The 23,801-nt window shown below is 54.9% G+C and overlaps 1 protein-coding gene across 2 annotated transcripts; it reads right to left on the bottom strand.

Moving 5' to 3' along the window:
• Positions 1–414: 414 nt before the first annotated feature.
• On the bottom strand, positions 415–22,238 carry CABP1 (calcium binding protein 1). 2 transcript variants are annotated; one of them, XM_036354339.1, is made up of 6 exons: positions 21,477–22,238; positions 5,543–5,573; positions 5,148–5,291; positions 4,068–4,177; positions 3,700–3,847; positions 415–860 (listed from the first exon to the last, which is right to left on the bottom strand). In XM_036354339.1, exons 1-6 carry the CDS (start codon positions 22,125–22,127, stop codon positions 835–837), a joined length of 1,110 nt encoding a protein of 369 aa, XP_036210232.1. In that variant the 5' UTR covers positions 22,128–22,238; the 3' UTR covers positions 415–834. The 2 variants fall into 2 exon arrangements, with proteins under 2 accessions (XP_036210232.1, XP_036210233.1); XM_036354340.1 differs by lacking the exon at positions 21,477–22,238 and adding an exon at positions 8,483–9,111.
• Positions 22,239–23,801: the final 1,563 nt, after the last annotated feature.

Below are 23,801 nucleotides of genomic sequence, written 5' to 3'. Positions count from 1 at the left end.
GCTCCAATAAGACAGGAAGTGGGCCTTTTTCTTACACAGCAGGTCCTTGATGAGATGCTCAGGAACCTGACTCCTCTTAGACCCACTAGCCTGTGGTAAAACTGGTATCATTATGTGTCGTTTCACTTAAAGTAGCAGAACCTACTGACACCATCAAGCAGGGACTTGCTGTAGAACCTGATCCTGTGGCAGCTGCGCACCCAGCTAAATTACTACACCCCATCTCCCTGCAGCCAGAGGTGCCGGGTTCTGGCTTCCGGTCAGTGAGGAAGTGGCTGGGTGCCTAGCAGCACCCAATAAAGGCCTGCTGGCTGCAGGGACGTTCCGCCCCTTCTGGGCGTGCAGCTGGTACTCAGGAAACACGTCACTGGCCAGGCCCAAGACGGAAAGACCCCACGCGGCCTTGCTCTGGGGAATGTTTTTATTGGTTCTGAGATAACAAGGCTGAGGCGAGCTGGGATGGGCGCAGCGCTGAGGAGGGCAACAGAGGCTGTGCCCTGGGGCAGACATGCTATGTGGGATCTGCTGGCGGGCTCCCTGGCCCGTCCAGCCGGCAGCGGCTGGGTACATGGCACTTGGCGCCTTGCATAACCTCTGTGGCTTGGCACTGTGGCCTCCTTGTCGGTGGGCGCCCCTCTTTCCAGTTGCAGGAGTTGTGAGTCTTTCACAGTGCGGAGGGTGGGGGTCCGGGGTGGGCACCTCCCCGGGGTGCAAGCAGGCCCCCTCCACCAGTCCGTCCTGGGCTCTCGGCAGCAACAGCAGCGGAGCGAGAAGAGCTCCGCCCCTCTTCTCCGCCGGTGGGAGCTTGGCAGTCCTGGAGGGGCCCTCACGGCCTCAGCGGGACATCATCCGGACGAACTCTGGTGGGTACAGGGGCGGGGGGAGGAAGCAGCCGTCAGGGCCCAGCTCAGGACCCTGCCTTCGAATCGCCCTCAACCTGTCCCCTCGCCATCGCCCCTGCTCCTGATTCCATGCTGGTCCCCAACTCCAGGCGGCCTCCTCCAGTCCATCTTCTACACAGCAGCGGCTCGGGCTTTCCAAGCTGCATATCTGACCCGTTCTTAAACCTCTCACGGACCCCACGGACAATGTCCCATATACTGGCATGACCGCAGGCCCTCCCACTTCTGGCCCCAGCTGACCTCTCCGGCCTCATCTCTCCCACTCACCCCCATCTCATGCCCCAGCCACACAGCTCTCCCTTCCAGCACCTTAAGTGCCGCTGGCTCCCTCTCCCTCCTCACTTTCCAGCTCTCCTGCTACTTGTCCCCTCTCCCTTCTCTTTTTCAAACTAGACTTTCTCTTTTAAAGCAGTTTTAGGTTCACAGCAAAATTAAGCAGAAAGCACAGAGTTCCCATATACTCCCGACCTCCACACAGGCACACCCTCCCCCATTATCAACAGCCCCACCAGAGTGGCACAATTGTTAAAATTGATGAACTGACATTGACAGATCAGTACCACCCCAAGCCCAGGTCACAGGAGGGTCCACTCTTGGTGGTGCCCATTCTATGGGCTTTGACAAGTGTATAATGACACGTATCCACCGTTATAGTCTGTTCACCATCGTTTCCCTGCCCTAAGAATCCTCTGTGCTCATCCCCCTCCCAGCACAGCCCCCGGCGACCACTGGTCCTTTCACTGTCTCCAGTTTTGCCTTTTCCAGAATGTGATAGTTGGAATCATACAGCATGCAGCCTTTTCAGATTGGCTTCTTCCACTTGGTAGTATGGATTTAAGTTTTCTTCTCTCTGATACCATTCCATTGTCTGGTGGACCACAGTCCATTCATCTACTAAAGCACTTCTTGGTTACTCCCAGGTTTGGGCAGTTATGAATGAAGCTGCTATACACATCCATAGCTTCATTTGGATAAACAGTTCTTCCTTCTTTTCCCCTGGTAGCTCCTGCTCATTCCTTAGGCTCTGCTTATTCACAGCCTCCTCCAGGAAGCCTTCCCGAATCCCCCTCCAGCTTGGCACAGGGCCCCCCCTGTCCCCACAGCCTGCTATACACTCCCTCAGAACAGCAGGAACTACACTGTTGGCTTCTGTTTTCCTCGCTGGTCTTAGGCGCCTCAGGGCGGGGGTCTGGTCTCAGCCCGCGGAGGTGTAAATACGTGCTGGTAGAATAAATGGGGTCCTGGGCTTTCAGGGAAGGGCAGGCGTCTGTGAGGGCCACTTACCTGGACACAGGACATCCGGAGATGTTCAGATCTTGTGGTGGCAAAGCCTTCTCTCCATCTAGTCACATTCTACCCAAGTGTGAGGGACAACTACTCTCCGTAAAAGGCCTCCCCCCTTTGTGCTCCGGACACACAGGCTGGCACATACTCATCCTGCCTTTCTTAGAACTCAGGTATCTGGAGTACAGAGTCAACGTCTTACTGTCTTTTCCCTGCATCTCACAGTGTTCCAGATGGTGTCATGCACCATGTTATGCGTGGCTGAGATTCCAGGCCTGGGTTTATGACACAGCTCTGCCTCATGGTTAGGTAATCCCTAGCAAGTTATATTACTTCTCTGAGCCTCAGTTTCCTCATCTCATGCGGTACTAATAGTGCAATCCACAGAGTCACTGTGAGAATTAAATGAGATAAACTATGTAAAGCTAATCAGTACAGTGACTCGTACATATACTTACAATAAATGATAATTATTGTAATTGCTACTGATTCCTTAGAAAAAGTGTTCATGTAGCATTAGCCAGGCACTGAGTTATGTGGAAAATGCAGTGATAAAGAAAGGAGGTTCCTCTTCTGGAAAAGTTCAGAGTCAAGTGGAGAGACCATAGTAGCCCTTGGAGGACAGTGTGAAGGACAAGGATGGCCCTGAGGTGCTGTGAGGCCCAAAGGTTCAATCTGGAGAATCAGGGACGCAGGGCTGAACAAAGTGTCCCACTGCTGGATCTTGAAGGATGAATAGAATTGAGCCCAAGTGAATAATAGAACAAAGGCATCTTGATAAAAAGAACCGTGTGTTAAACAGGAACCTGGCAGGTTCATGGACCACGAGTACTTTGGTGCAGCTGTAGGTGCGGTGGGAGTGAAGGAATGGTAGGAGCTGTGGTCAGATCTTAGGGGCCTGGGTGTCATCGTGAGGAATGTGGCATTCAGAAAATACTTTCCATGGATGGAGGATGTGGACAGACAGATAGACAGAGATGGGTGGGGGAAGATGGACACAGTAACGGATGTGTGGATGAGTAGATGGTTACTGATAGGGAAAGACTAGACAGACAATTAGATCAATGGAAGTATGGGTAGAAATATAGGCAGGTGGTTAAAGATATATAAATATATGAATGAATGTAGAGAAGTATAGATGCATGCAGAGATATACATGGGTTGATGGGTGCATGGATGAATGAATGGGTGAATTATGGAAGAATTAGGCATGGGTGGATAGATAAGTGCATGGATAAATGGTTCTATGGGTACTTGTTTAGAGATGGATGAGTGGATAAATAGGACAGATGAAGAGATGGATAAATGAATAGATGGGATGGATGGATGGATGGATGGATGGATGGATGGATGGATGGATATAGAGATGGGAGGCAGACTGAAGTGGTGCATGGATGGCAGGATGGAAGAGTAGGGGATGGAAAGTGGGAATGAAATGATGGTTGCATGATGGGTATACAGTTGGAAGGCTCCATGAATGGTCCCTTTCTCTCCCACTTTCAAGCCCACCTACCTTCAAAGTCCACGTGGCCATCCCCATTGAGGTCCACATCTCGGATAATTTCCTCTATGTCTCGGTGTCCCACCTGATGACCCAGGAGTTTCCTCATGGCCTCTCGCAACTCACTGGTGCTTATCTCCCCATCACCATTGGTGTCAAACTAGACAGGGCAGGAGGAGGGAGAGGTAGCTATAACATGGAGACCATCAAGAGCAGATCCCAAAGTTGAGCTCCTTCTCCAGAGTCACTGTCCCCTTTCCCCCAGAGACTGTTCTCTGTCCAAGCTCCTTTCCTGGTCTGGGACCCAGGGTTCAGGGCTCTTTTCAGGTTGCCATGCTGGGGTTGGGCTTCTAACAGCCTGTCCACTGCCCACGACTCACCTCTCGGAAAGCATCTCGCAGTTCCTTTACACCAATCATATCTGCCGTCTCCGCCAGGAGTTTAGGTCCCATTAGCTCCACAAAGTCATCAAAATCCACTTGGCCACCCACTGGGGACAAAGGAAAGAGCTAGGTCATCCATCTAACCATTCCCCTCCTAGGCAATGGAAGGTACTACCAACCCCACCCTGACTTGCACAGGGCCAGGTCCACAAAGGCCAAATGATGACAGAGAGGTGACTATGTACAGGTGGTTTGTCAAAGAATGGCTCAGGGAAGTGGCCAGGGGTTGACAAAGGGAACAAATCAGGAAGTGGGTGGAGATAGATATGGATGAGAGAAAGAAACATTAGGTCACAGAGACAGGCAAAGAATTTCAGAGACAGAGACACATGCAGTAAGGCAGAGAGGGAAGCAGAAATTCTGGGTGCCTGGCCCACATGCTCCAAGCCTTACCCTTGTGCAAATGGAAGCTCAACTTCCAACAGGCTCTCTCAGGAGGTACAAGTGACTCCGGGCCCCTAGCAGCTGCTAACAGGCCTGCTCAGCAACAGCTTTCACCAGTGACTGGCAGGAGTTTGGGGGGCAAGTGCCCCAGGTGAGGGCTACGGGCTAGCCCTGAGGGGAGCTGCTACACTGACTCCCCAAGTTCCCCAACAGAATTGGACTCGGGTCAGTGGCTTGAGAATACACCCTTTGCTGGCTCCTCCTCTTCCCTGTCTCACTTCCCTATTCATCACCTATTAAATAAATGACCTGTGCTTTCAAGTTCTTGTCTCAGGCTTGCTTCTGAGAACCCAGACAAGAGGAAAACAGTGATAACAGCATCTCTCTGTTCAACTCACTGCGGGCCAGGTATTGGGCTGCTTTAAATATAGTCCCTCGGTGACGCCCTGAGTTCTCTCCCCCTGCCACACCCCTCATTTTCCAGGTGAGGAAACGGGTACGTGGTTTTCCCCAGGCCACAGAGCTGCAGAGAGGTGGGCCCAGAATTTGAACCCAGGCCTGAGTGACTGCAGAGGGCTGCAGAGGTGAGGACGGGAGGGAAGGAGGTGCCCGGTGCCCAGTGGAGGGACTCACGGTTCATGTTGATCTGCTGGGACAGCTCGATAAGCTCCATCTCGGTGGGCATGTAGCCCATGGTGCGCATGCAGTTGCCCAGGTCTCGGCAGTTGATGTAGCCGTCCTTGTCCTTGTCAAATTCTCTGAAGGCCTCTCGGAGCTCTGGGGAAGGGAAGAAAGTGGACATGGCTGGGGCTGGGAGCTGCAGAGCCTCTGGAGCCAAAGGCAGACATAGGGCCCACGAGCGTGGACAGCCAGAGCCGGAGCTGCCGGCTGTACACTCCTCTGACCCCGGCTCCCTACCAGGCCCTGTCCCTGGAGGTCAGGGGGTCTCTGCCTCTTCCCACCGGTCTCCCTTCCCTCAGCTTCCTGGATGGCTGAGTAACCCTTTCCCCTAAGGGGCCGGGTCTCACCTTCAATCTCCTCTGGCCGCAGTGATCTGTCCTGAAACAGAAGAACGTGTCCTGTTAGCAGCTGCCAGGGGCCCGGAGTCACAAAGTCCAACCTGAGGGCCATGCAAGTGGCAGCAGGCGCTGGTGGAGCTGGCGGGGCTGCAGCCGAGCATGCCTGGGCCTTGTCCTTGAGGGGGAAATGAGCACCCCCACATCTCCCACAGCATGGCCGATGCCCAGGGCCCCAGAGCCCCATGCAGCCGGGGCACAGGCCCTCTACACCCAGCCCCTTGTTTCAGACACGAGAATGTGTCAGAGGACAGAGCTGGTCCGAGGCAAAAACCTGTAAATGAAACAGCGTCAGCGGGAGGTCACCGCAGAGAGGAGGCCTGCAAGGTAATGGGAGCAGAGAGGGCTGAGGAGAGAAAGCCGGGACCAGGCAGGCAGCCCGAGGGAGACGGAGGGGAGGGCCCGAGGTGTGGAGGCAGGGTTAGGGCTGCGCCCTGCTTCCGGGCACTGCTCTACCTTCTCCAATTTGACCCCCATGCTACACCCTGCCCTGCCACGGGCACAGCATAGGAGCCTGGGGGCTGCCAGTGCCTCTGGCTGCCGCCAGGCCCCAAAACACACATCCAAAGCGTCAATCAGGGCCCAGCTCTCCTTGGGGAGCCAAGGAGACCCTGGGTCTCGGCATCACAGCAGATGGCAGAGGAGCCCGGAGGACGCAGGGGCAGCTCCAGCTGGTGAGGGGCCCGTTGCCCTGGGCCTGCCCAGGAGGGACACAGACTGGCACGACATGGATGGCTGCCCAGCTGGACCTGCTTAGTAAGCTCCCAAACTGGTCCACGGGGCTCCTCCTCCCCAGATGGCACAGTTCTCTGCCTCTGGGCAGGGAGCACATGGGGCAGGTGTGCCCGCCCTGAGGAAGCACGCCAGGTAGAGGCACACCTGTCATGAACACAGACACGCGGTGTGCCACCGTGAGCGGGAGGCATCTCAGCTGTGCACACAGGCTGTTCTAGCCAACAGGGCCAGGGTGCCCACCCACTCCAAACTGGCCCCAGGGCAAGGGGCCCTGACTCTGGAAAATCTGAGAATCTTCTAGAAAGCGGCTCCTGAGCAACAGCTAGAGGAACAAGCAGGTGCACAGGCCGGTGCTTAGGAGTGGCTGTAGGTGGCGGACAGTGTGGAGCGTGTCCATGTGCTTGGGCCGGCAGCTGCGAGCTCCGGGTCCTGCAGGTGGCGCTTCTGGCTGAGGGTGGGTCACTGAGGTGTGTCTGTCCGTTAGGTGCCTTCGGCGCACAGGGTGCGTGTCGTGCAGGTCGTTACGCTTTCACATACCCAATCCGGCCTCTGTCACCCACTAGCTGCTCCAACTCAGACTTGGCGCTTGGGTTTTTGCGGTGCCCACACCCCCAGTAAGTGCAAGCGAGCGAGTGAGCAAGCGAGGACGTGCCCGCGCACGCACACACGGAGGGCTCTCGCTAGGACAAGTTACTCAGACATAGCAAGTCCTTTCCACCGGTCAGACTCCAGCAGCCCCCACTTCTCCAGGACCCAGCTCGGAGTCACTGCCCCCACTGCACCTCCTCAGACATCTTGCATAGACAGGGTCAGGGAGCGGAAAGCCAGTTCCCCGCTGCGGGGGGCCTGGGGGCTGCTGAGTCCTGGTGGCTGGTGCTTGGGTCGCCCCCACCCCGGGTACAGAGTGGGGGAGTTGTGTACTGTGCTTGGAGTAGAGCCAGAGATGCCCTCCCGGGTGGCAGGAAGACCATGAGCAATTGGCGGGGGGGGGCAGGTGGAATGGAGCATACACATATTCCTTTCACTCCAACGTAATGGCCGGGGGAAGAGCTTGGCCTCTAGAGTCACACAGACCCAGGTGCAAAGCTCAGATCTGCTGCTTCCTAGCCATGGGCCCGGAGCAGGTCACTTCTGTGGCCTAGCCAGCCTCCGCACCTGTAAATAGGTCAGTGCCAGGCCCCTGCCAGGGCCTCAGTGAGCATACCGTGAGACAAGACATGTAGCGCTTAGCACGTGGCATTCAGGAAATGGAACCTACAAACATTTCCACCTGTGGCACCATCCTTGTTCCCCCCTCCCCGTGGCTGTCCAAGGCCTGCAGGAGGCTGTCCAGGAGAGTAGCCACACGTGGCCATTTAATCCGAATGGGAATGAAACAGAATTAACATCCAGCTCCTCAGCTGCACTAGTCCCATGTCCAGTGCTCCACGGCCACACGTGGCCAGTGCCGCCACAGTGGACAGTGCAGATCTCAGGAGGCTTCCATCCTGGCAGCAAGTCCTCCGGACAGTGCTGTGTGCTCAGCACTGTTGCTCAGAGCACAGGAGGCCTAGTCAGACGCCCGAGTCTGAGTCCTACCTCCCTCACCCACAAGCTGTTACCTTCAGCAGGTTACTTCTCCAACTCAGTTTCCTCATCTGTAAAATGGGGTCATAGTACCTACCTCTTGGAGTGGCTCTGAGTGTTAAGCGAGGCAATGGGCCAACGCTCTTAGCACAGTGCCGGGCACACAGAAAGTGTTCAAAGGTCTCCCCAACACGCCCTGGCTGGTGCGGCTCGGTTGGTCGAGCGTACCCCATGCACCAAAAGGTCGCAGGTTCGACTCCCAGTCAGGATGTGGTGCATAGAGGAGACAGCTGACTGATGTTCCTCTCTCTCTCCCTCTGCCTTCTCTCTCTAAAATCAATAAAAACACGTGTATTTTTTAAAATCCCCACAATGTTGGCTGCTGTCATCATTCCTTGCTGGTGGAGGTGGGCTCCGCAGTGCGCTGCAGCCATGAGCGGGAAACTTCAGGGGTCAGATTTGCAAACTGAGGGTTTGAGGTGTGTCTGCGGGGGGAGGCACACTTCTGTGTACAGAGCCCCTCCTCTTCCCAGCACCTCCTCACGCCGGTGAAGCCCAGTCAAGCAGCTCCACGGGGGCCAACTTACGTACAGGCTGCCTGTTCTCAGCAAAGCCCTTGCGCAGGAAGACGCAGGCCGGGCCCAGCAGGTTGTGCATGACGGCGCAGTTCTGGGCCAGCATCAGGAGCGGTCCCGGGAGCTCGCCGCTGGCCGCCAGCCCCTCCTCGCTGGTCTGCACCACTCTGTAGCTGGCAGTCTCCTCCTGGCGCATCTTCAGCCAGCGCCACGCAAAAGCAAAAGAGAGGCAGGCATCACCTCCCTGCCCGGCCGGGCCTCCTAGAGCAGACCCTGGGAGTCCAACAGCAGGTTCAGAGAGCCCTCAGGGGCACGGGGGCAGCATCCAATTGGTCCAACAGATGGGGTCTCCAGTCCTTGACTGAAGCAGATGCTCCAGGGAGAGCTGGGTGTGGCACCCACCAGGTGGCTCATGTGCACGCACGCACGCATACACACACACACACACACACACACACACACGACACATACGTGTGCCTAGAATCACACTCACGTGCATGCAAAGGCTCAGAGAGAAAAGCAGGCAGCAGGAGGCTTCTGTTCCCACCAATGGGAAGTTTTCGTTAAGAGATGAATGGAATACATCCTTTTCCAACATTGCCCCAATGTCCCAGCACAAACCCTGGGGCTAAGTTCCCAAACTGACTCCTGCCCCTACCCCCACTGGACCCCACTGGACCCCACTGGACGGCAGTGAGGACAATCAGGGCAGCAACGTGGAGAGCAGGCTCGGCTGGCCTGGAGGTTGCAAACACAGGGGCCACAGCTAACAAATGAAGCGCAGGTGTAAGAGGTGGGAGACCGGGACTAAATGTTGCTGCGAGTCCGTCTTAAGGAGCAGCACTATGGAACTCCAGCCCAGAGACCTTCCGGTGGGCGTGGGCGACACAAAGCACGCCTGTGGGTCGGATCCCACCATTTGCAACCTCGACACTAGACACTCTCACCAGCAAGTCTCCTCCCCCTCCCGCCTTCCCTGGCTCCCTGCCGGGCCCAGCCTGCCTGCGACCTCTGAGGCTGAGACAGGGGCCGCTGCTTACCGAATATAGCTGTGCCCCAGGCCCGGCCAATCCAGTCTCCTCCCTGATGGTTCCCATGCAGCTATAAAAAGTCAGAGCTGCCCACAGACTGCCCCCACCCCACCCCCACCCCCAGGGCAGCATCAGCATCAGACACAACTTTCTATCCCACCCCGGCTCCCCAAGACGCCCAGGGCCCCACACCCACCCTTCATCTGGCCACACTCTCCTTCCTGCCACGGTCCTCTAGCTCAGCGGTTCTCAACCTGTGGGTCACGACCCCTTTGGGGGCCGAACGACCCTTTCACAGGGGTCGCCTAAGACCATCGGAAAACACATATATAATTACATATTGTTTTTGTGATTAATCACTATGCTTTCATTATGTTCAATTTGTAACAATGAAATTGGGGGTCACCACCACATGAGGAACTGTATTAAAGGGTCGCGGCTTTAGGAAGGTTGAGAACCAGTGCTCTAGCTCCATGAAGGCCACACCCAGAGGGCCGGCCTGTCCTCCCGGGCTGAGAAGCGGAACAACCTGCCCGTCTCACCTTGTCCTCTCATGTGCCTTCTCCCCAACGACCCACACTGTGGGCTGCACACTAGACTCCCTTCCCCTTCCAGGCCTGGAGGGAGACAGTGTTCTGGTTCCTTGAAGGAGCCGCAGCCGCTCAGATTCACGGTGAAGCACCTCAGCCCAAGGCCCAAGTTCAGTGAGTGCCATAGGGCCAGGCTCAGGGCGTCTCAGAGCGTAAGGGGTGTCAGGCGGACCAACGGCCATTCGGATTTATGCCAAGTGAGGTCAAAGCCTCGGCCACTCTCACACAGGCCTCCGGGACGTAGCTGGAGTGAGGGCAGAGCCAGAGGGGCCCTCCTGCTGAGGCCGGCCCCCAGGAAGCCTGGGATTCTGTGGCTTAGCCCCGACGCAGTCTCCGGAGGTGCCCGTGGAGAGGCAGCCTTTGGTCCTAGTGACTCGCACACACTTGGCTCAGAGTGACACAGCCCAGGAGGTGACACGGCAGCAGGCGCAGAACTGATAGGTGCTTTTGTACACTGACTTTGGGCTCCCAATTCCGGCTCTGCCACCTGCTTGCTTTGTGACCTGGGCAGGTCACGTCACCTGTCTGTGCTCTATTTCCTTCTCTATGCCATGGGCATGGGCATGGGCATGGGCACGGTGACGCACAGGATTCCTGCGAGAAGTCCATGAGCTATTGCACAGTGCCTACAGCATGATGAGAGTGGGATAGATGGAGCTGCCACGGGGACGATGGTGACAGTGATGCAACTTAGAGAGATGCTGGTGCAGAAGGCAGTCACTTCTGGCCTCAGAGGAAGTGGGAGAATATTTGCCAATCAGAAAGAAGTGAGAAGGATGGAGAATTTGCTCCCACAGAGAACTCGCCAGTGGTGGCCGAGGAATTTCCACCGCATCTCTTGATGGTAATCCTGCCTGGCACCAGGCTGCCCCGGGAAACGGCTGTTCTTCCCGGCCAGTGATGGCACCTGACAGCCTGGTCTGCCTGCCCAGAGCCTGGAGCGGCCGCCTCTCACCATTACCAGGTCCCCGAGTACCACTCAGGAAGCCAAGTGGGCAGCGGCCCACAGGCTGACCATGTCTCCTGGCACCGAGGGGCCGTCTCCTGAGTGTGGCCTAGCAACAGGAGGGCCCAGCATGCCTCAGGACCTAACAGCTTTCTAACTGGCCAAGAGCTGGCCAAGAGTCTGCAGGTCAGAGCTGCCCGCGCTGAGGGATTGAGGAGAAGTTGAGTGAGTAAGCACTTGGTGAGGTAGGAGAGGCGACTGCTGTAGCCGGTGGGAATTTGGACCAGATGACGTGTGAGGGCAGACTCAGAGATCTAAGAATAACGTTTTTGACAGCAGGAAGAAGAGAAAGGCAAAAATAAAAAATAAAAATACCAGCTCTGGACTCACACAGACCAGGGTTTAAATCCCAACTCAGAGTCCAGTTGGCTGTGTGGCCTCAGCCAAAAGAACTATTTGGTGGAAAAGAGAAAGTAAGATAACAAGTTGGATACATTGTGAATATTCAGGGAAAAGCAATTATTATTTTTATAAAAAACATGACATTTCCCTGGCTGGGTAGCTCAGTTGGTTAGAGCATTGTCCTGATATGCCAAGGTTTCGAGTTTGATCCCTGGTCAGGGCACATACAAGAAGCAACCAATTAATGCATAAATAAGTGAAATAACAAATGATGTTTCTCTCTCTCTCTCTCTCAAACGAATTTTAAACGTTTTAAATTTAAAAACATGAAATTAAATGCAATAAGTTGCATGATCTTTAACCTTACTCCATGGACTCAAAACCTCTCCTATATTCCTTTTCCTCCATCCCCCTTTTCAGAAAGCCCAGAGAGGAAAAATTATGATCACAACAATGTTACTAGCTAACATTTGCTGAGCACTATATTCCAGGCAGCGAATATAGTGCACAACACTTTTAGCTCTCACAATCACCTTGCAAGGTGGGTGCTAGTATTTATACTTGATGGACAAAAGAAAGAACTGGGGCCCAGAGAAGTCAAGTAACTTGCCCAAAGTCACACAGCTGGAAAGCGGAGACCTGAGAAGCCTGATTCTTAAGCCCTGATATGTAAGGAAGATGGGTGGGGTGGAACCAAAGGCCAATTCTTATTCTTAAACTCACCTCTTCAAGCTCTGGACAGAGCCAGGGGAGGGGCTTTCACCCTGTGGTCCTTTAAACTAATTCTGATCAGTTTCTGTTCCTCTGCAACAGCGTGGAGGCCACTTCTGGTACAAAGACTCCACTAAGAAGATAGCAGGTGATGGGGGGAGGGTGCACAGAAGAAAGTCACCCCTCAGAAGGATGTGAGGAGCAGCAAAGATGAAAAGGGATTTGGTGTGAGCAGCTTAGCCACATGAGGAAGCCGGTGAGCAGCAGAGAAGCCTGAGATGCCCTAAATGGAGAGGCTGCCAAACGGGCAGAGGAGCGAGGATGGGCTGGGGCAGAGGTGCCGTTAGCTCACCTGAGACCGTGGTGTCACTTAACCTCAGTGGCAATTAAGCTCCTTGTCTGGGAAATGGAAGCCCTGCAGGAAAACGTCCCTATCATGCCTCTTCCTTTAGATGCTATCGAGGAGTGTCTTACACGGCCTGACCACAGAGGGCTGGACACACGGGTGGAGTGCACTTGAAGCAAAGCCCTACCGATGCCAGCCCAGTGCTTACTTGCTTCCAAAAGGAATTCTTGCAAAAAGACAGCGTGCTGGTGTGGGAGCAATAAATCCGCTACAGGAAGGGGCACGCGGACCCTTTGACTCGACATCCTCTTTCTCAGTGGAGACAGTTCTGGTCCTGAACCAGCCTGGTCCTCGTTGAGATTCTCTGACCTGGTTCCTTTCAGTGGCAACAGGATCTACTTCAAAACCCGCAGCCCAGAAGGTGTAGAGACCACCAGGGAGGGTCAGAGGCCCTCCTGCTGAGGAGGCTTAGCAGCAGCAAGGTCAAAGCGCAACCCCCTTCCAGTCCTGCCAGTGCCACGGGGTCTGTCCGCTCTGACATCCTAAGGACCAGGCTTTTCACTCACATCCCAGCAGCCATGTGGCTCTTTCCTAAATCTTGTACCGATTCCCAAACACAGTTCCCCATGCAGCTCCAAGTCCCCACTTCCTGGGACATAGGAAACTGTGACCCGGAGCTCAGAACAGGGCAGCAGCTCTAGGCAGAGCCCACGGGAAGGTGACAAGCCTCAGATGCCCACCCCTCCATGCCCAACCGCTGGGGCCGATGGGAAGATGCCCCAGCCCCCAGCCCAGGTTTGGAAGTCCAGGAACATACCTTCCTGGAGAGATTTCTCAGTGGAGACTTGACACAGTTGCCCATCCTAAGCGGAGGCAGCGCCTCTCAGGATCCCGGGGTCCATGGAGGAGGCTCTTGGGGCTCAGAGACCTCAGTCCCGGTCCTGCCAAGCCCAGCCTCCCTCTGCCTGCGCCGCTCTTCCTCCAGGACCGAGCCCTCTCCTGCGCGCGTGCTCTCTCACTCGTCTGCCGGCTCCTGCTGATTCTTTCTTTTTTTTTTTTTGGTGGAGTGTGTGTGTGTGTGTGTGTTTAACTTTCTGGGCACTTTCTTAAGGAGATGAAGGCAGGAGGGGAGCGTGCAGGGCACAGAGAAAATCACCGAGAGAGCTGCTGGCAGAGGGCGGCGGAGCTGGAGAAGGCGGCCAGATCAGCCCCACCAGATTAGCGCTCAGTCCCCTTCCCGCAGCCCCTCCTCTCGCGGCTGCCAGAGCTGCGGAGACACTGCCTGGGGAGGGGGCCCCCCAAGGGCAGCTGCAGCTGGGAATTAGGCCAGCAGACCCAGGAGGGGAATCAGGCTAGTTTGGGTCCCCAAAGCCAGGGTGCCTCCCAGCTGTGTGCTTGCATACACACACACACACACACACACACACACACACACACACACACGCGCGCGCGCGCGAAAGCACACAGGGACAAACACAGGCCTGCCTCCTGACAAGTGCAGCTGGATTGAGCAGGCAGCTCCAGCTGAGGGCTTGGGGGAGTTGTGACGTCTCCATCACGCTCGTTTTCCACACCTGCCTCGGCACTGGAATGGGATGAGGCTGGGGACTGGAAGCTCAGCTGAGCCAACAGCAGTTAGTCCCAGGGTGCAGTCTTGGAGGGCGTGAGTGAGGGCCACTGACCTCGTAATCCTCCGCCTAATCTGAGCCAGGACCTCTCACCAGCTTCCTTGGGGTGTGGAGCAGAGAGGCCGCCCTTGGCAAAGCAGCCTTCGAGGTCCCACGATGGACTTTTGAGGGGACTGGCTCTGCCTCCTCTCCAGGCTCCAGCTGTGATGTCAGTCATCCAAGCCTCATGTCCCAGTGGAGATCTACAGCCCCAGCCAGACGACCCAAGAGAGAAGTCCCATTCCCGGCACCCAGCTTTCCCCAGCAGGGGGCGCCAGAGGCAGGTCCGCCCCAGATGGAACTCCCTTACACGCAGGCCTGAGCATTCAGTCCAGAGGGGCTCCTCTCCCAGGGGCTTTCTGCCCAGTTTCGAGTGGCTGGTCAGACCTCCCCTTAGGGACGATGAGCGGGAGGCCTTGCCCAGAAGGTGCCACAGGCTTGGTCCCAGGGAGCCGGGGAAGGAGGTCCCTGGATAGCTCTTGTCGACAGAGCTGCCGCTGGCTCACGATGTCATTGACATGAGAAGGGTTTAATCAGGCTACTCAGCGGCCCGTGTTTGGGCCAAACCTCCGGAGAGGGAATGGGAGGAGGAGGGGTACCCCCTGAGGACCGATGGAGGAGGCTGGGGAGTTGTTTTCGCCCAACGTGTAGAAAGGAGTGAAGACACTGGGGAGTTGGAGTTGAAAGAGCAAGCAGCCAGCTTAAGTGCCTTCTTCAAAGCCGTGTTCCTTGGAAATAGCTTAAAGCAGCATCTGGGGTCAGGGGTCAGGGTCATTCATGAAGAAGGGCAATGGAGATGAATGAGAGGATCAGCAGGCCTGGGGATGAGTGCTGGCTCTGCTGGCTTCTGACTTCTCACATTCCAGAGCTTCAGTTTCAGTGCCTGGAAAATGGGGTTTCCTCTCTCTTACTTAAAATGCCTACATGGCAAAGTGCATGGCACATACGGGGACTCTATAAGTAATTATTAAAATGGAGAAAGAAGGATCATTTGTCCAGTATTTATGTGCCAGGCACTGTGCCTGGCCCTGAGAGCCTGGGGAACAAGAGAAACAGAGTCCCTGCTTTCAAGGAGCTTCCATTCTAGCAGGTGGGCAAGAGCTATTACACGGCTAGGAACACACTGACTTCATTACATGTTAGTTACATGCTATGAAGGGGAAGCACAAAAACTCTAGGGATGCGCCTTAATTCAGGAAGATCAGAAAAGACATGCAGACCAAAGCCAGGAAACTGGCCATCTGCAGATTCTGTTGAAAAGCTAGGGCTCACAAATGAGGTATTATAGAATTATAGCCCTGAGACCTATATAATTTAATTAACCGATGTCACCCCAATAAATTCAATAAAAAATTAAAATTGAAAAATTTTAAGTAAAAAGAAAAAGAAAGAAAGAAAAGTAAAGCTAGAACTCACCAGGGACCCCATAGGGAAAGGGGTTAAGCTTCACACAGGAACCCAGTTCATACGAACTACATGAGCAGATACATGAGCAGGCAGGCAGCACAGTGTAAAGCAGCTTCCCTCCCCTGGCCGCCGAAGAGACTCACTGGGAGCTTCCCCGGAGATGCTGACTCATCAGGCACAGGGGGGCTCCCGACATTGCCGATGAGCGTGCTCCAGGTAACTCTAACCTGCAGCCAGTGTTGAGAACTACTGACACAGCCTACTGGTAAGAGCTTGGAGTGCAGAGTCAGGCTTGGGTTCCAATCTTGCCCTGCTGCCTAGCAACTACTGGCTGATCTTGAGGACAGTTTATCTTTCTGAGCCTCAGTTTCTTTATTGATCAAATGGGTACTCTAATAACCCTTCCCTCAAGGGCTCTTCGGAGTTAACGAGACAATGCATGCAAAGGGCTTGGCACAGTGCCACAAGCATTGGTCTTATATGGCCAGGGCACCCACTCCTGCCCCCTGCAGGCCATCCCAGAGCATAGCACCCACTTGTCAACCTTGTGATGTGCCTGTCCTTGGAAACGGCACACAGGACAGCTGTCTCCTGCAGGAAAGGCACGCACTTCGCCCTGGCACACTCTTCAAAATGCTGCTCACTTTGGGTGTAGATATTTGGATATGGGTCAGAGGTTTTGCTTGTAATGGACCGTGTGGACAGTTAAATAAGATAATAAATCATACCCCTCAACATGAAGCCTGGCACATAGTAGACACGCAATAAATGCTGGTATGATATTAAAGAATGTAGAATGTGGAGTCCCAACGGCTGGATTTGAGGCCCAGTTTACCATTTCCTAACCACATGGCCTGTATAAGTGATTCAATTTCTCTGGATCCCAGTTTCCTTAATTATAACATGGAAATAAGACCTGACCTTTCAATTTTGGAGGATTATGGTGAAGACCATGAGCTACAGATATGAAAATACTGTTAAGTAAAGGCTTTGCAACGTAAGGTATTATTTCTGCCCTCCTTTGTCACCCAGAAAAAAAAAGATTAAAATAATAAATTCCTGATCTTAACTTGTTAAATGAAAAGTCAGGTACTTTGAAGAAACCCATCATTCTTTAGGGAAGAGGATGCAGTATTAACTTGAGTCTTCAGGGCAGGAAGGGATTCAGGGATTCAAACCTAGAGCTTGCTTAAGCTGTGTTTGGCTCTGCGGGAGGGGTGCTGGTGATTGGAAGGGGCAGATGGCTTGACCTTCAGCAAAAAAATTTTTTTTAAAAATATATTTATTTATTAATTTCAGAGAGGAAGGGAAAAGGAGAGAGAGAGAGAGAGAGAGAGAGAGAGAGAGAGAGAGAGAGAGAAACATCAATGATGAGAGAGAATCATTGATTGGCTGCCGCCTGCAAGCCCCATACTGGGGATCAAGCCCACAACTCAGGCATGTGCCCTTGGCTAGAATTGAACCTGGGACCCTTCAGTCCACAGGCTGATGCTCTATCCACTGAGCCAAGCCGGCCAGGGCAGCAGAAAATTTTTAAAGGGCTGAACCGTGGGAGGTTCTAGAAGGAGCAAAGGCATCACACAGCCCCATCCCACCCCCATTCCTGTTCACTGAGGCATCAGGCCCGGGGCCTCTGGAAGCCACGCTGTGAGATTCCGACTCATGAATGGAATAATAGGATCAGAGGGATGAGAAGGATAAAGCCGTTGCTGATTATTCCTGATTAGGAGGGAGACTGGTCTTCAGTGGCCCTGATCAGTTCTATCGCTGCACTTGACCTTGGATAGCAGCCCAGTGCTAAGACGCTCAGGGAAAGCTGGGTCGTTACCTGAGAGGTACTTTGTGGTTGCTTCTGACAAATAGGAAACACACTGAGGTGACTTGCCACCAAACCAGCATGGCGTGGCACAGGCAGGCTGTTCAGAGAGGCAGACCACAGCACAGTCCTGCGGGACCTTCGGACTAGCCATTTCCCCTCTGAGTCTCTCCTCTCATCTCTAAAATGGAGGATGATAATGCTAACCTTCACAGGTTGCTGTGAAGTTAAGATAATGAGAAGATACTTTTTGTCAGTTGTTTAGTGGGCTCTAGACTAAGGTCTCAAGTACGCTTGTTGCTTCCCCAGAACAGCTAGAGGCAAATGCAGACACCTGGGGGACTCGCTCTGATTTATGTTAATCACAACTGACCTTTTCAGGCCCCAGAGAAAAGGCCATTAGGGCTACCAGCCTTCTCAGAGCGCAGAGGGAGAAAGGTGGCCCGGCAGGAGTGAGTACTATACTCAGTCCCCATCCTAAAAACACAGGCCTAGTAGGACTAAATCTGTTAGGACCCAAGCCATCATAGCCTCTCTCCCCAGCTAAGAACCCTCTGCAGTCCGCGGCTGGAGACCATTCATTTGCTGATTCACTCATTAGGATACAGGATCACAGTGATCCTACTATGTGCAAAGCAGTTTGGGAATTGGAATAGCATACCCAACTCAAAAGAGGTGTCTCTACAGCTAGAAAAAGAAGGGTGGGACAGAGCTGTGGGTTTTATTTGCATTTGCCTCCTCTACAAGGGGTGTTACTTCCCAAATTTAAGGTAAGGAGCAGAAAGACTGTTCCAAGACCCAGTGCCAAGCACTGCCCTAAGTCATGTCTATTCTGAGTTAATTTCTGGTACCATGTCTTCTCTCCGGGTGACATGTCCGCAGCTAGTCACTAAGAGGGTACTAGGAAAGGTCCTTTGCCATTCAGCTCCTTCCTTTAACATCCTTCCTCACCTGGTTCAGAGACAGCTTTTACAGTACAGGCCCTCATTGGGACACTTACTCTATAAATAACAACAATAACACTAACGAAGGCTGCCCTTTTCCCAGCACCCGCTCTGAGCCAGGCCATTTGACGTGCTGAGTCTTGTATACGTCACACAACTGTGCAAGGTAGTTTTTGTGTCACAGCAATAGGCAATGACGGCTCTGGGATCGGAACCTGCAGCTCTACTGTCTCCCCAGCCACCATCCCATGCTTTAGTCTCCCTGCAGGCAGTGAGGATGCCCTGTGAGGCCACTAGAAGAATCCTAATTGCTGTTCCCCCTAATTTAGGAGTCTATCTTGGCACCTTCACTTTGAACCCTATTCTATTACAAACATAAGGAAAACGGCCTGACACAAACCTTGGTGGTTAATCAACAGCAGCTGCAATAATAATAACATTGACAGAGCCTTTGGTCTGAACCACACACTGGTCCAAGCTCTGTACATATCACCTTATATAATCTCCCCTAAACCTGGTGAGGTACTATAAATTATCCCTATTTTGCAGATAAAGAAACAGGCTTAATGAGGATGAGTCCCTTAAAGTGAAGAAATATGAACTTGGGCCCTAGCTGGTTTGGCTCAGTGGATAGAGCGTCGGCCTGGGGATTCAAGGGTCCCAGGTTCGATTCCGGTCAAGGGCATGTACCTGGGTTGCAGGCACATCCCCAGTAGGGGGCGTGCAAGAGGCAGCTGAATCGATGTTTCTCTCTCATTGATGTTTCTAATTCCCCATCCCTCTCCCTCTCCCTTCTTCTCTGTAAAAAAAATCAATAAAATATATTTTTTTTAAAAAAGAAATATGAACTTGGGAGACATGACAAATATACTTCCCCAGGGTGATATTTTGCCTAAGCAGACCCGACCTGAAAGTGTCTGTACTCAGAAGCCCATTTCCCTTCCCTTGGTCCTGACCCTGTCTCCCCGGGCAGAAATCTAAATGCAGAAAGAAGGGCAAGGAAGGGTGGCAGCGGCAGCGCGGTGGCCGGTGCGGGTGCTTGGAGAGAAAAAAAAAAGAAGGGAAAGGAAGCCTTATTCCCCCTCGCAGGAGGCTGACACCAGTCCCAGGCCAGGCTTTGTTGTTGTTGCTGCTGTTGTGCAGAAGATGCCTGAGAGCTGTCAGCAGGAAGCCCAGACTGAATGTGCCCCAGCTTTAAAGAAAACGTCTGCAGCCCAAAGGGCAAGAGCTTCCAGAGGAGGGAGTAAATATTTGATGGGCCTCCCAGCTCTTCCTGGCTCAGATGACTCTGGTGACATTTCAGAACATGGGGCTAGAGAATATTCTCCGTTTAATGATTGAGAAAGTAGAAGTGGGGAGAAAAGCAGGCAGCTGAGAATGAAGAATGAAGCCAGATCACCAGCAAACTAACCAGAAAATGAGCGATTCTGGGCCAATAACCTACCCTTCCAAACTGCTAAACTGTAAGCTTCAAGGGCATCAGCTAGCAGACTGAAGGGTCCCAGGTTGGATTCCAGTTAAGGGCACATACCTTGAAGCTCAATCCCTGGTCCTGGTCAGGGCGAGTGTGGGAGGCAACCAATCATGTCACTCTCACATCAATGTTTCTCTCTGTGTCTCTCCCCCTCCCTTCCACTCTCTAAAAATCAATGCGGGACAGTATCCTCGGGTGAGGATGAACAACACCACCACCACACATAAAATACCCAGAACTCCAGCTACCTTGTTCACTGTTGTCTCCCTGAAGCCAGGCCAACGCCTGAGCAATGCCCTAATGCCCTACACCTGCTCACTAATACATATGCCACTGCAGCGAACTTCTCCCTCATCACGTTGGCACACTAACTCTCCCAGCTCTGCATCCACATCTCCATGATGGAGAACTGTTTCCAGCAAACTCGGAGGACTCCCCGCAGGAACAAAGCCACACGCTGGAGCCCTGTCACCCCACCACAGCAGCCCCCTGCAACCCAAATCCATGCGCAGCTGCCTTCATGTCAGACCTCCTCCGGCATCAGCCGCTGTGCAGTAGTACTCTGAAAAGGAATGCGCGGATCTGAAGCCACACACGGCCTCCTTGGAATCCTGATCCAGCCTGGCAAGCCCGGAGCTTCAAACGGCTGCTTTACGCTACTTCCTAGCACAGACAGGCTCTGCCGCCTTCCCCACACACCGTGCAGCAGCCTGGTCAGACCTCTGCATCCCCCCGCCGCACCCCCCACCCCCGCTGCCGCAGAACTGTCTCAAGGCTGTGCAGTGAGTTATTTAATTATGGGCTCAGAACCAGAGGCTATCCTGGCTTTGCTCAGGAGTTCACAGGTTCCTTTCCGCCGAGCCTCTCTCCCCAGCAGCACACCCTCAAACTGGATTACGACTAAGGGATTGTTTTTAAAGGGCAGCTGCCCAGCTGCCCGGGACCTTGAGAGAAAGGCCTAGGAAACCAAAGGAGCCACTGCTGACTCCGTAGTGACCTTTCTGACCCGAGAATGCACACCACCTCAAGCTAGGCGGCCGTGGGTACTGCTCCACATCCTCTGACTCACAACTGCCCAACTGCCATCCTAATGGCAGCCCTGAAGCAACAACCTCCGTCAAACACCCCAAAGTTCCAGTTTGAGCAGTAGCTGTACAGCCCTCCATGCCTCCAGACACTTCTCTCTTCCCATATTTTAGCTCTCCTAACTTTCCCCAGGTCTTTGTGGCCACCACAGGCAATGGTTAGGGTCCTTCATCCCCAAGCAAGGCTGTGTGCCCAAGGTCCCCCACTCTTGACCCCAAGACTCCAAACCCTTTGCTCTCTTGAGTTGCTCACTGGTGGTCTTGGCCAGAGTCCAGGGTTTCGCGCCCCCTGCTCAGAGCGCCCCTCCGTGACCCCTTCAAATCTCCAGGTGGCGTGCGGAGGTCGATCCCTCCCAGGACGGGCCCATTCTGGCAGGTGGAAGGCGGCTTTGCAGGGTGCCTCGCCCCGGAAGAGGCCGGAGCGTGGACAGCGCCCAGGGTGCTGAAGCAGGCACCGGGGGAGGCAAGCGCAGGCAGGGGCGCGTGGCTGGGGGCCCGGGCAGCAGGAGGACGGCTGTGGGGGCGCAGCCCGCGGCAGGGTCCCGAGCGCCTCTCCAGCGAGCACGGACGGACGGGAGGTGCGGCCCTTACCTGGCCGAAGGCGGAGCTGAGCATGGGGCGCAGCCGGTGGAGGAACGGGTCTGCCTCGGACGCGGCAGCTGGAGCGGAGACCCCGCGGCTCGGGGCTCGCTGCGCGCACCGGAGGCCGAGCGCCGGGGACAGCCCCCGTTCCTCCCCATCCCGCCCGCGGGCCGGCGGCAGCGGCGACTGGGGAGAAGGTCGGGACGCCGCGGCCGCCCGCAGCGCCTCCCGGGGCCTGCAGTGCGCCTGGGGGAGCCCGCAGCGGCTTCCCCGCACGCCCTCCTCTCGCGGCGCCGGCCGGCACAGGGGCCTCCGCAAACTGGGGTCCCCGGACGGCGGTGGCGTGCCGGGGCAGGTGCTGGGCAGCCGGCGGCTAGGCAGCCCTGGCTCCCGGGCAGGGCCCTGGCGGGGAAGCCGGCTGCCCCCGCTCGTCGCAGCCGCCTTCAGCAGCGACGTCTTGGACTCGCTTTTGGCGATGTGCGAGCTCATCGCAGCGGGGCCGGCGCTCGCATGGCCGGGCAGCGGAGGCGCGGTGCGGCACCGAGCGGGGCCCCCGGTGGGCAGAGAGCAGGGCGTCCGGCGGGAGCCAAGCCCGAGGACGCGCTGGAGGCGGGCGCCGTACCCGGGCCGCTTAAATGCGGCCCCGTCTCCGCCACCCATGTGATAGCGCAGCCTCTACACCCGGAGTCCCGAGCTCCCCGGTGGCTGGCGGTCCAGATCAGTGGGGGTGCCCGCCGGCTGTCCCCTGAGAGCCCACCCCCAGCTCCGGGCGGCCCAGGTACTGCCTCGCCCCGCCCCTTGCCCCGCCCAGCGCTCGAGGAGCCTCGCTTCCCGGCGGCCCCTGGCGGCTTAGGGGGCGCTGCGGCACGGAGCAGGGAGCACAAGGGAAGGGGTTTGGCCAAGGGCCCCAAAGATGTCCAGTCTTTGGTATCGCCGGAACTGGCCCTTACCACGCCTGGAGGCCCCCACGGGAAGCCAGAACCCCGGAACCTCCAGAAATGCAGGCGGGGTGCACTCCCCAGGGGATACAACTTTGGAACGGAGGATGAGAGCGGTGCAGTGCACTGAAGAGCCACGGACGATGAAGCACTCTGACATCACCGCTTACAAGCATCCAGAATGACGTGGAAGGACAGGCTCCGCTCTGTGGGTACGTCATCAAGTCCCAGGGTCACAGAGTGGGGCGGGATGACCCTGGTAAATCAGCCACAGAGTTCCCAGTTCTCGGAACAGAAGAGCAACCAGGTGGCATGCCTAACTGGATTTGCAGAGCCTGGTGATGCCCAAGTCTCAGGTAGGACCCTGTGTTGCCCCTCAGCTCCCGTGTCCCCTCTCCTTCATGTCCTTCTAGATGAGGGAGACAGTTTTGCTCTTGGTACTTGGTAGGCAGCCAGGGAGTCACAGAGGCCTGGTTTTCATGTCAACTCCCAGCTCTGCCACTTACCATCTGGATGACTTGGCCAGTGTCATCCACCTCTCCGAACCTCGTGTGCCTCTTCTGTTAAATGCAGATGATAACCCTAACTGCTTGGTCACGCCGATGACACCATGCACACAGGCCTAGCCCAGTGCTTAGAACAGGGCACCCATTCGTGAAGCTAGTTCCTTTCCCTCTTTTGAGGACCCGGCGACCACTCTCAAGGAGACTTGAGAGTTAAAGGGGGTAGGGGTGAACTTCCCAGGCTCTCCCTGTTCTGGTCTCTGGCCCTGATGCCACCCATGCATGAGAATAGGGCAAGTCTGGTCAGCCTCAACAGGAGGACAGGTGTGCTGACTGCCAATATGCTCCACATCACTCATGCCAACTGCTCACCCTTCTCTCCACTGCCCTCTTCTGGTACATACCCAGGTGCAGGGAATTAAGAAAAACAGGATGAGCCCTAACCGGGTTGGCTCAGTGGATAGAGTGTCAGCCTGTGGACTGAAGGGTCCCAGGTTCAATTCCGGTCAAGGGCATGTACCTTGATTGTGGGCACATCCCCAGTGGGTGGTGTGCAGGAGGCAGCTGATCGATGTTTCTCTCTCATCGATGTTTCTAGCTCTCTATCCCTCTCCCTTCCTCTCTGCAGAAGATCAATAAAATATATTTAAAAAACAAACAAACAGGATGGGTCTGGCTAGTATTGCTCAGTGGATAGAGCATCAGCCTGCAGATTGAAGGGTCCCAGGTTCAATTCTGTCAGGGCACATGCCCGGGTTGTGGGCTCCATCCCCAGTGGGGGTCATGCAGGAGGCAGCTGATCAATGATTCTCATCATTGATGTTTCTATCTCTCTCTCTCTTCCTCTCTGAAATCAATAAGAACATATTTTTTAAAAAGAAAAACAGGATGGG

This window comes from Myotis myotis, unplaced genomic scaffold, assembly GCF_014108235.1.
Source record: "Myotis myotis isolate mMyoMyo1 unplaced genomic scaffold, mMyoMyo1.p scaffold_m19_p_20, whole genome shotgun sequence".
Taxonomy (NCBI): domain Eukaryota; kingdom Metazoa; phylum Chordata; class Mammalia; order Chiroptera; family Vespertilionidae; genus Myotis; species Myotis myotis.
The sequence above is the reverse complement of the archived record's forward strand: the minus strand, read 5'-3'. Positions and strand labels throughout refer to the sequence as shown.

What these genes read in the sequence shown, in the direction of transcription:
- CABP1 (XM_036354339.1), bottom strand. Translation starts at nt 22,127, where the DNA reads ATGGGTGGCGGAGACGGGGCCGCATTTAAGCGGCCCGGGTACGGCGCC. An exon ending in TCAGCTCCGCCTTCGGCCAG is followed by an intron (nt 5,574 to 21,476) that starts GTAAGGGCCGCA and finishes CTTCTGTTTCAG; the next exon opens with GACAGATCACTGCGGCCAGA. An exon ending in TGGCCACGTGGACTTTGAAG is followed by an intron (nt 861 to 3,699) that starts GTAGGTGGGCTT and finishes TGTACCCACCAG; the next exon opens with AGTTCGTCCGGATGATGTCC.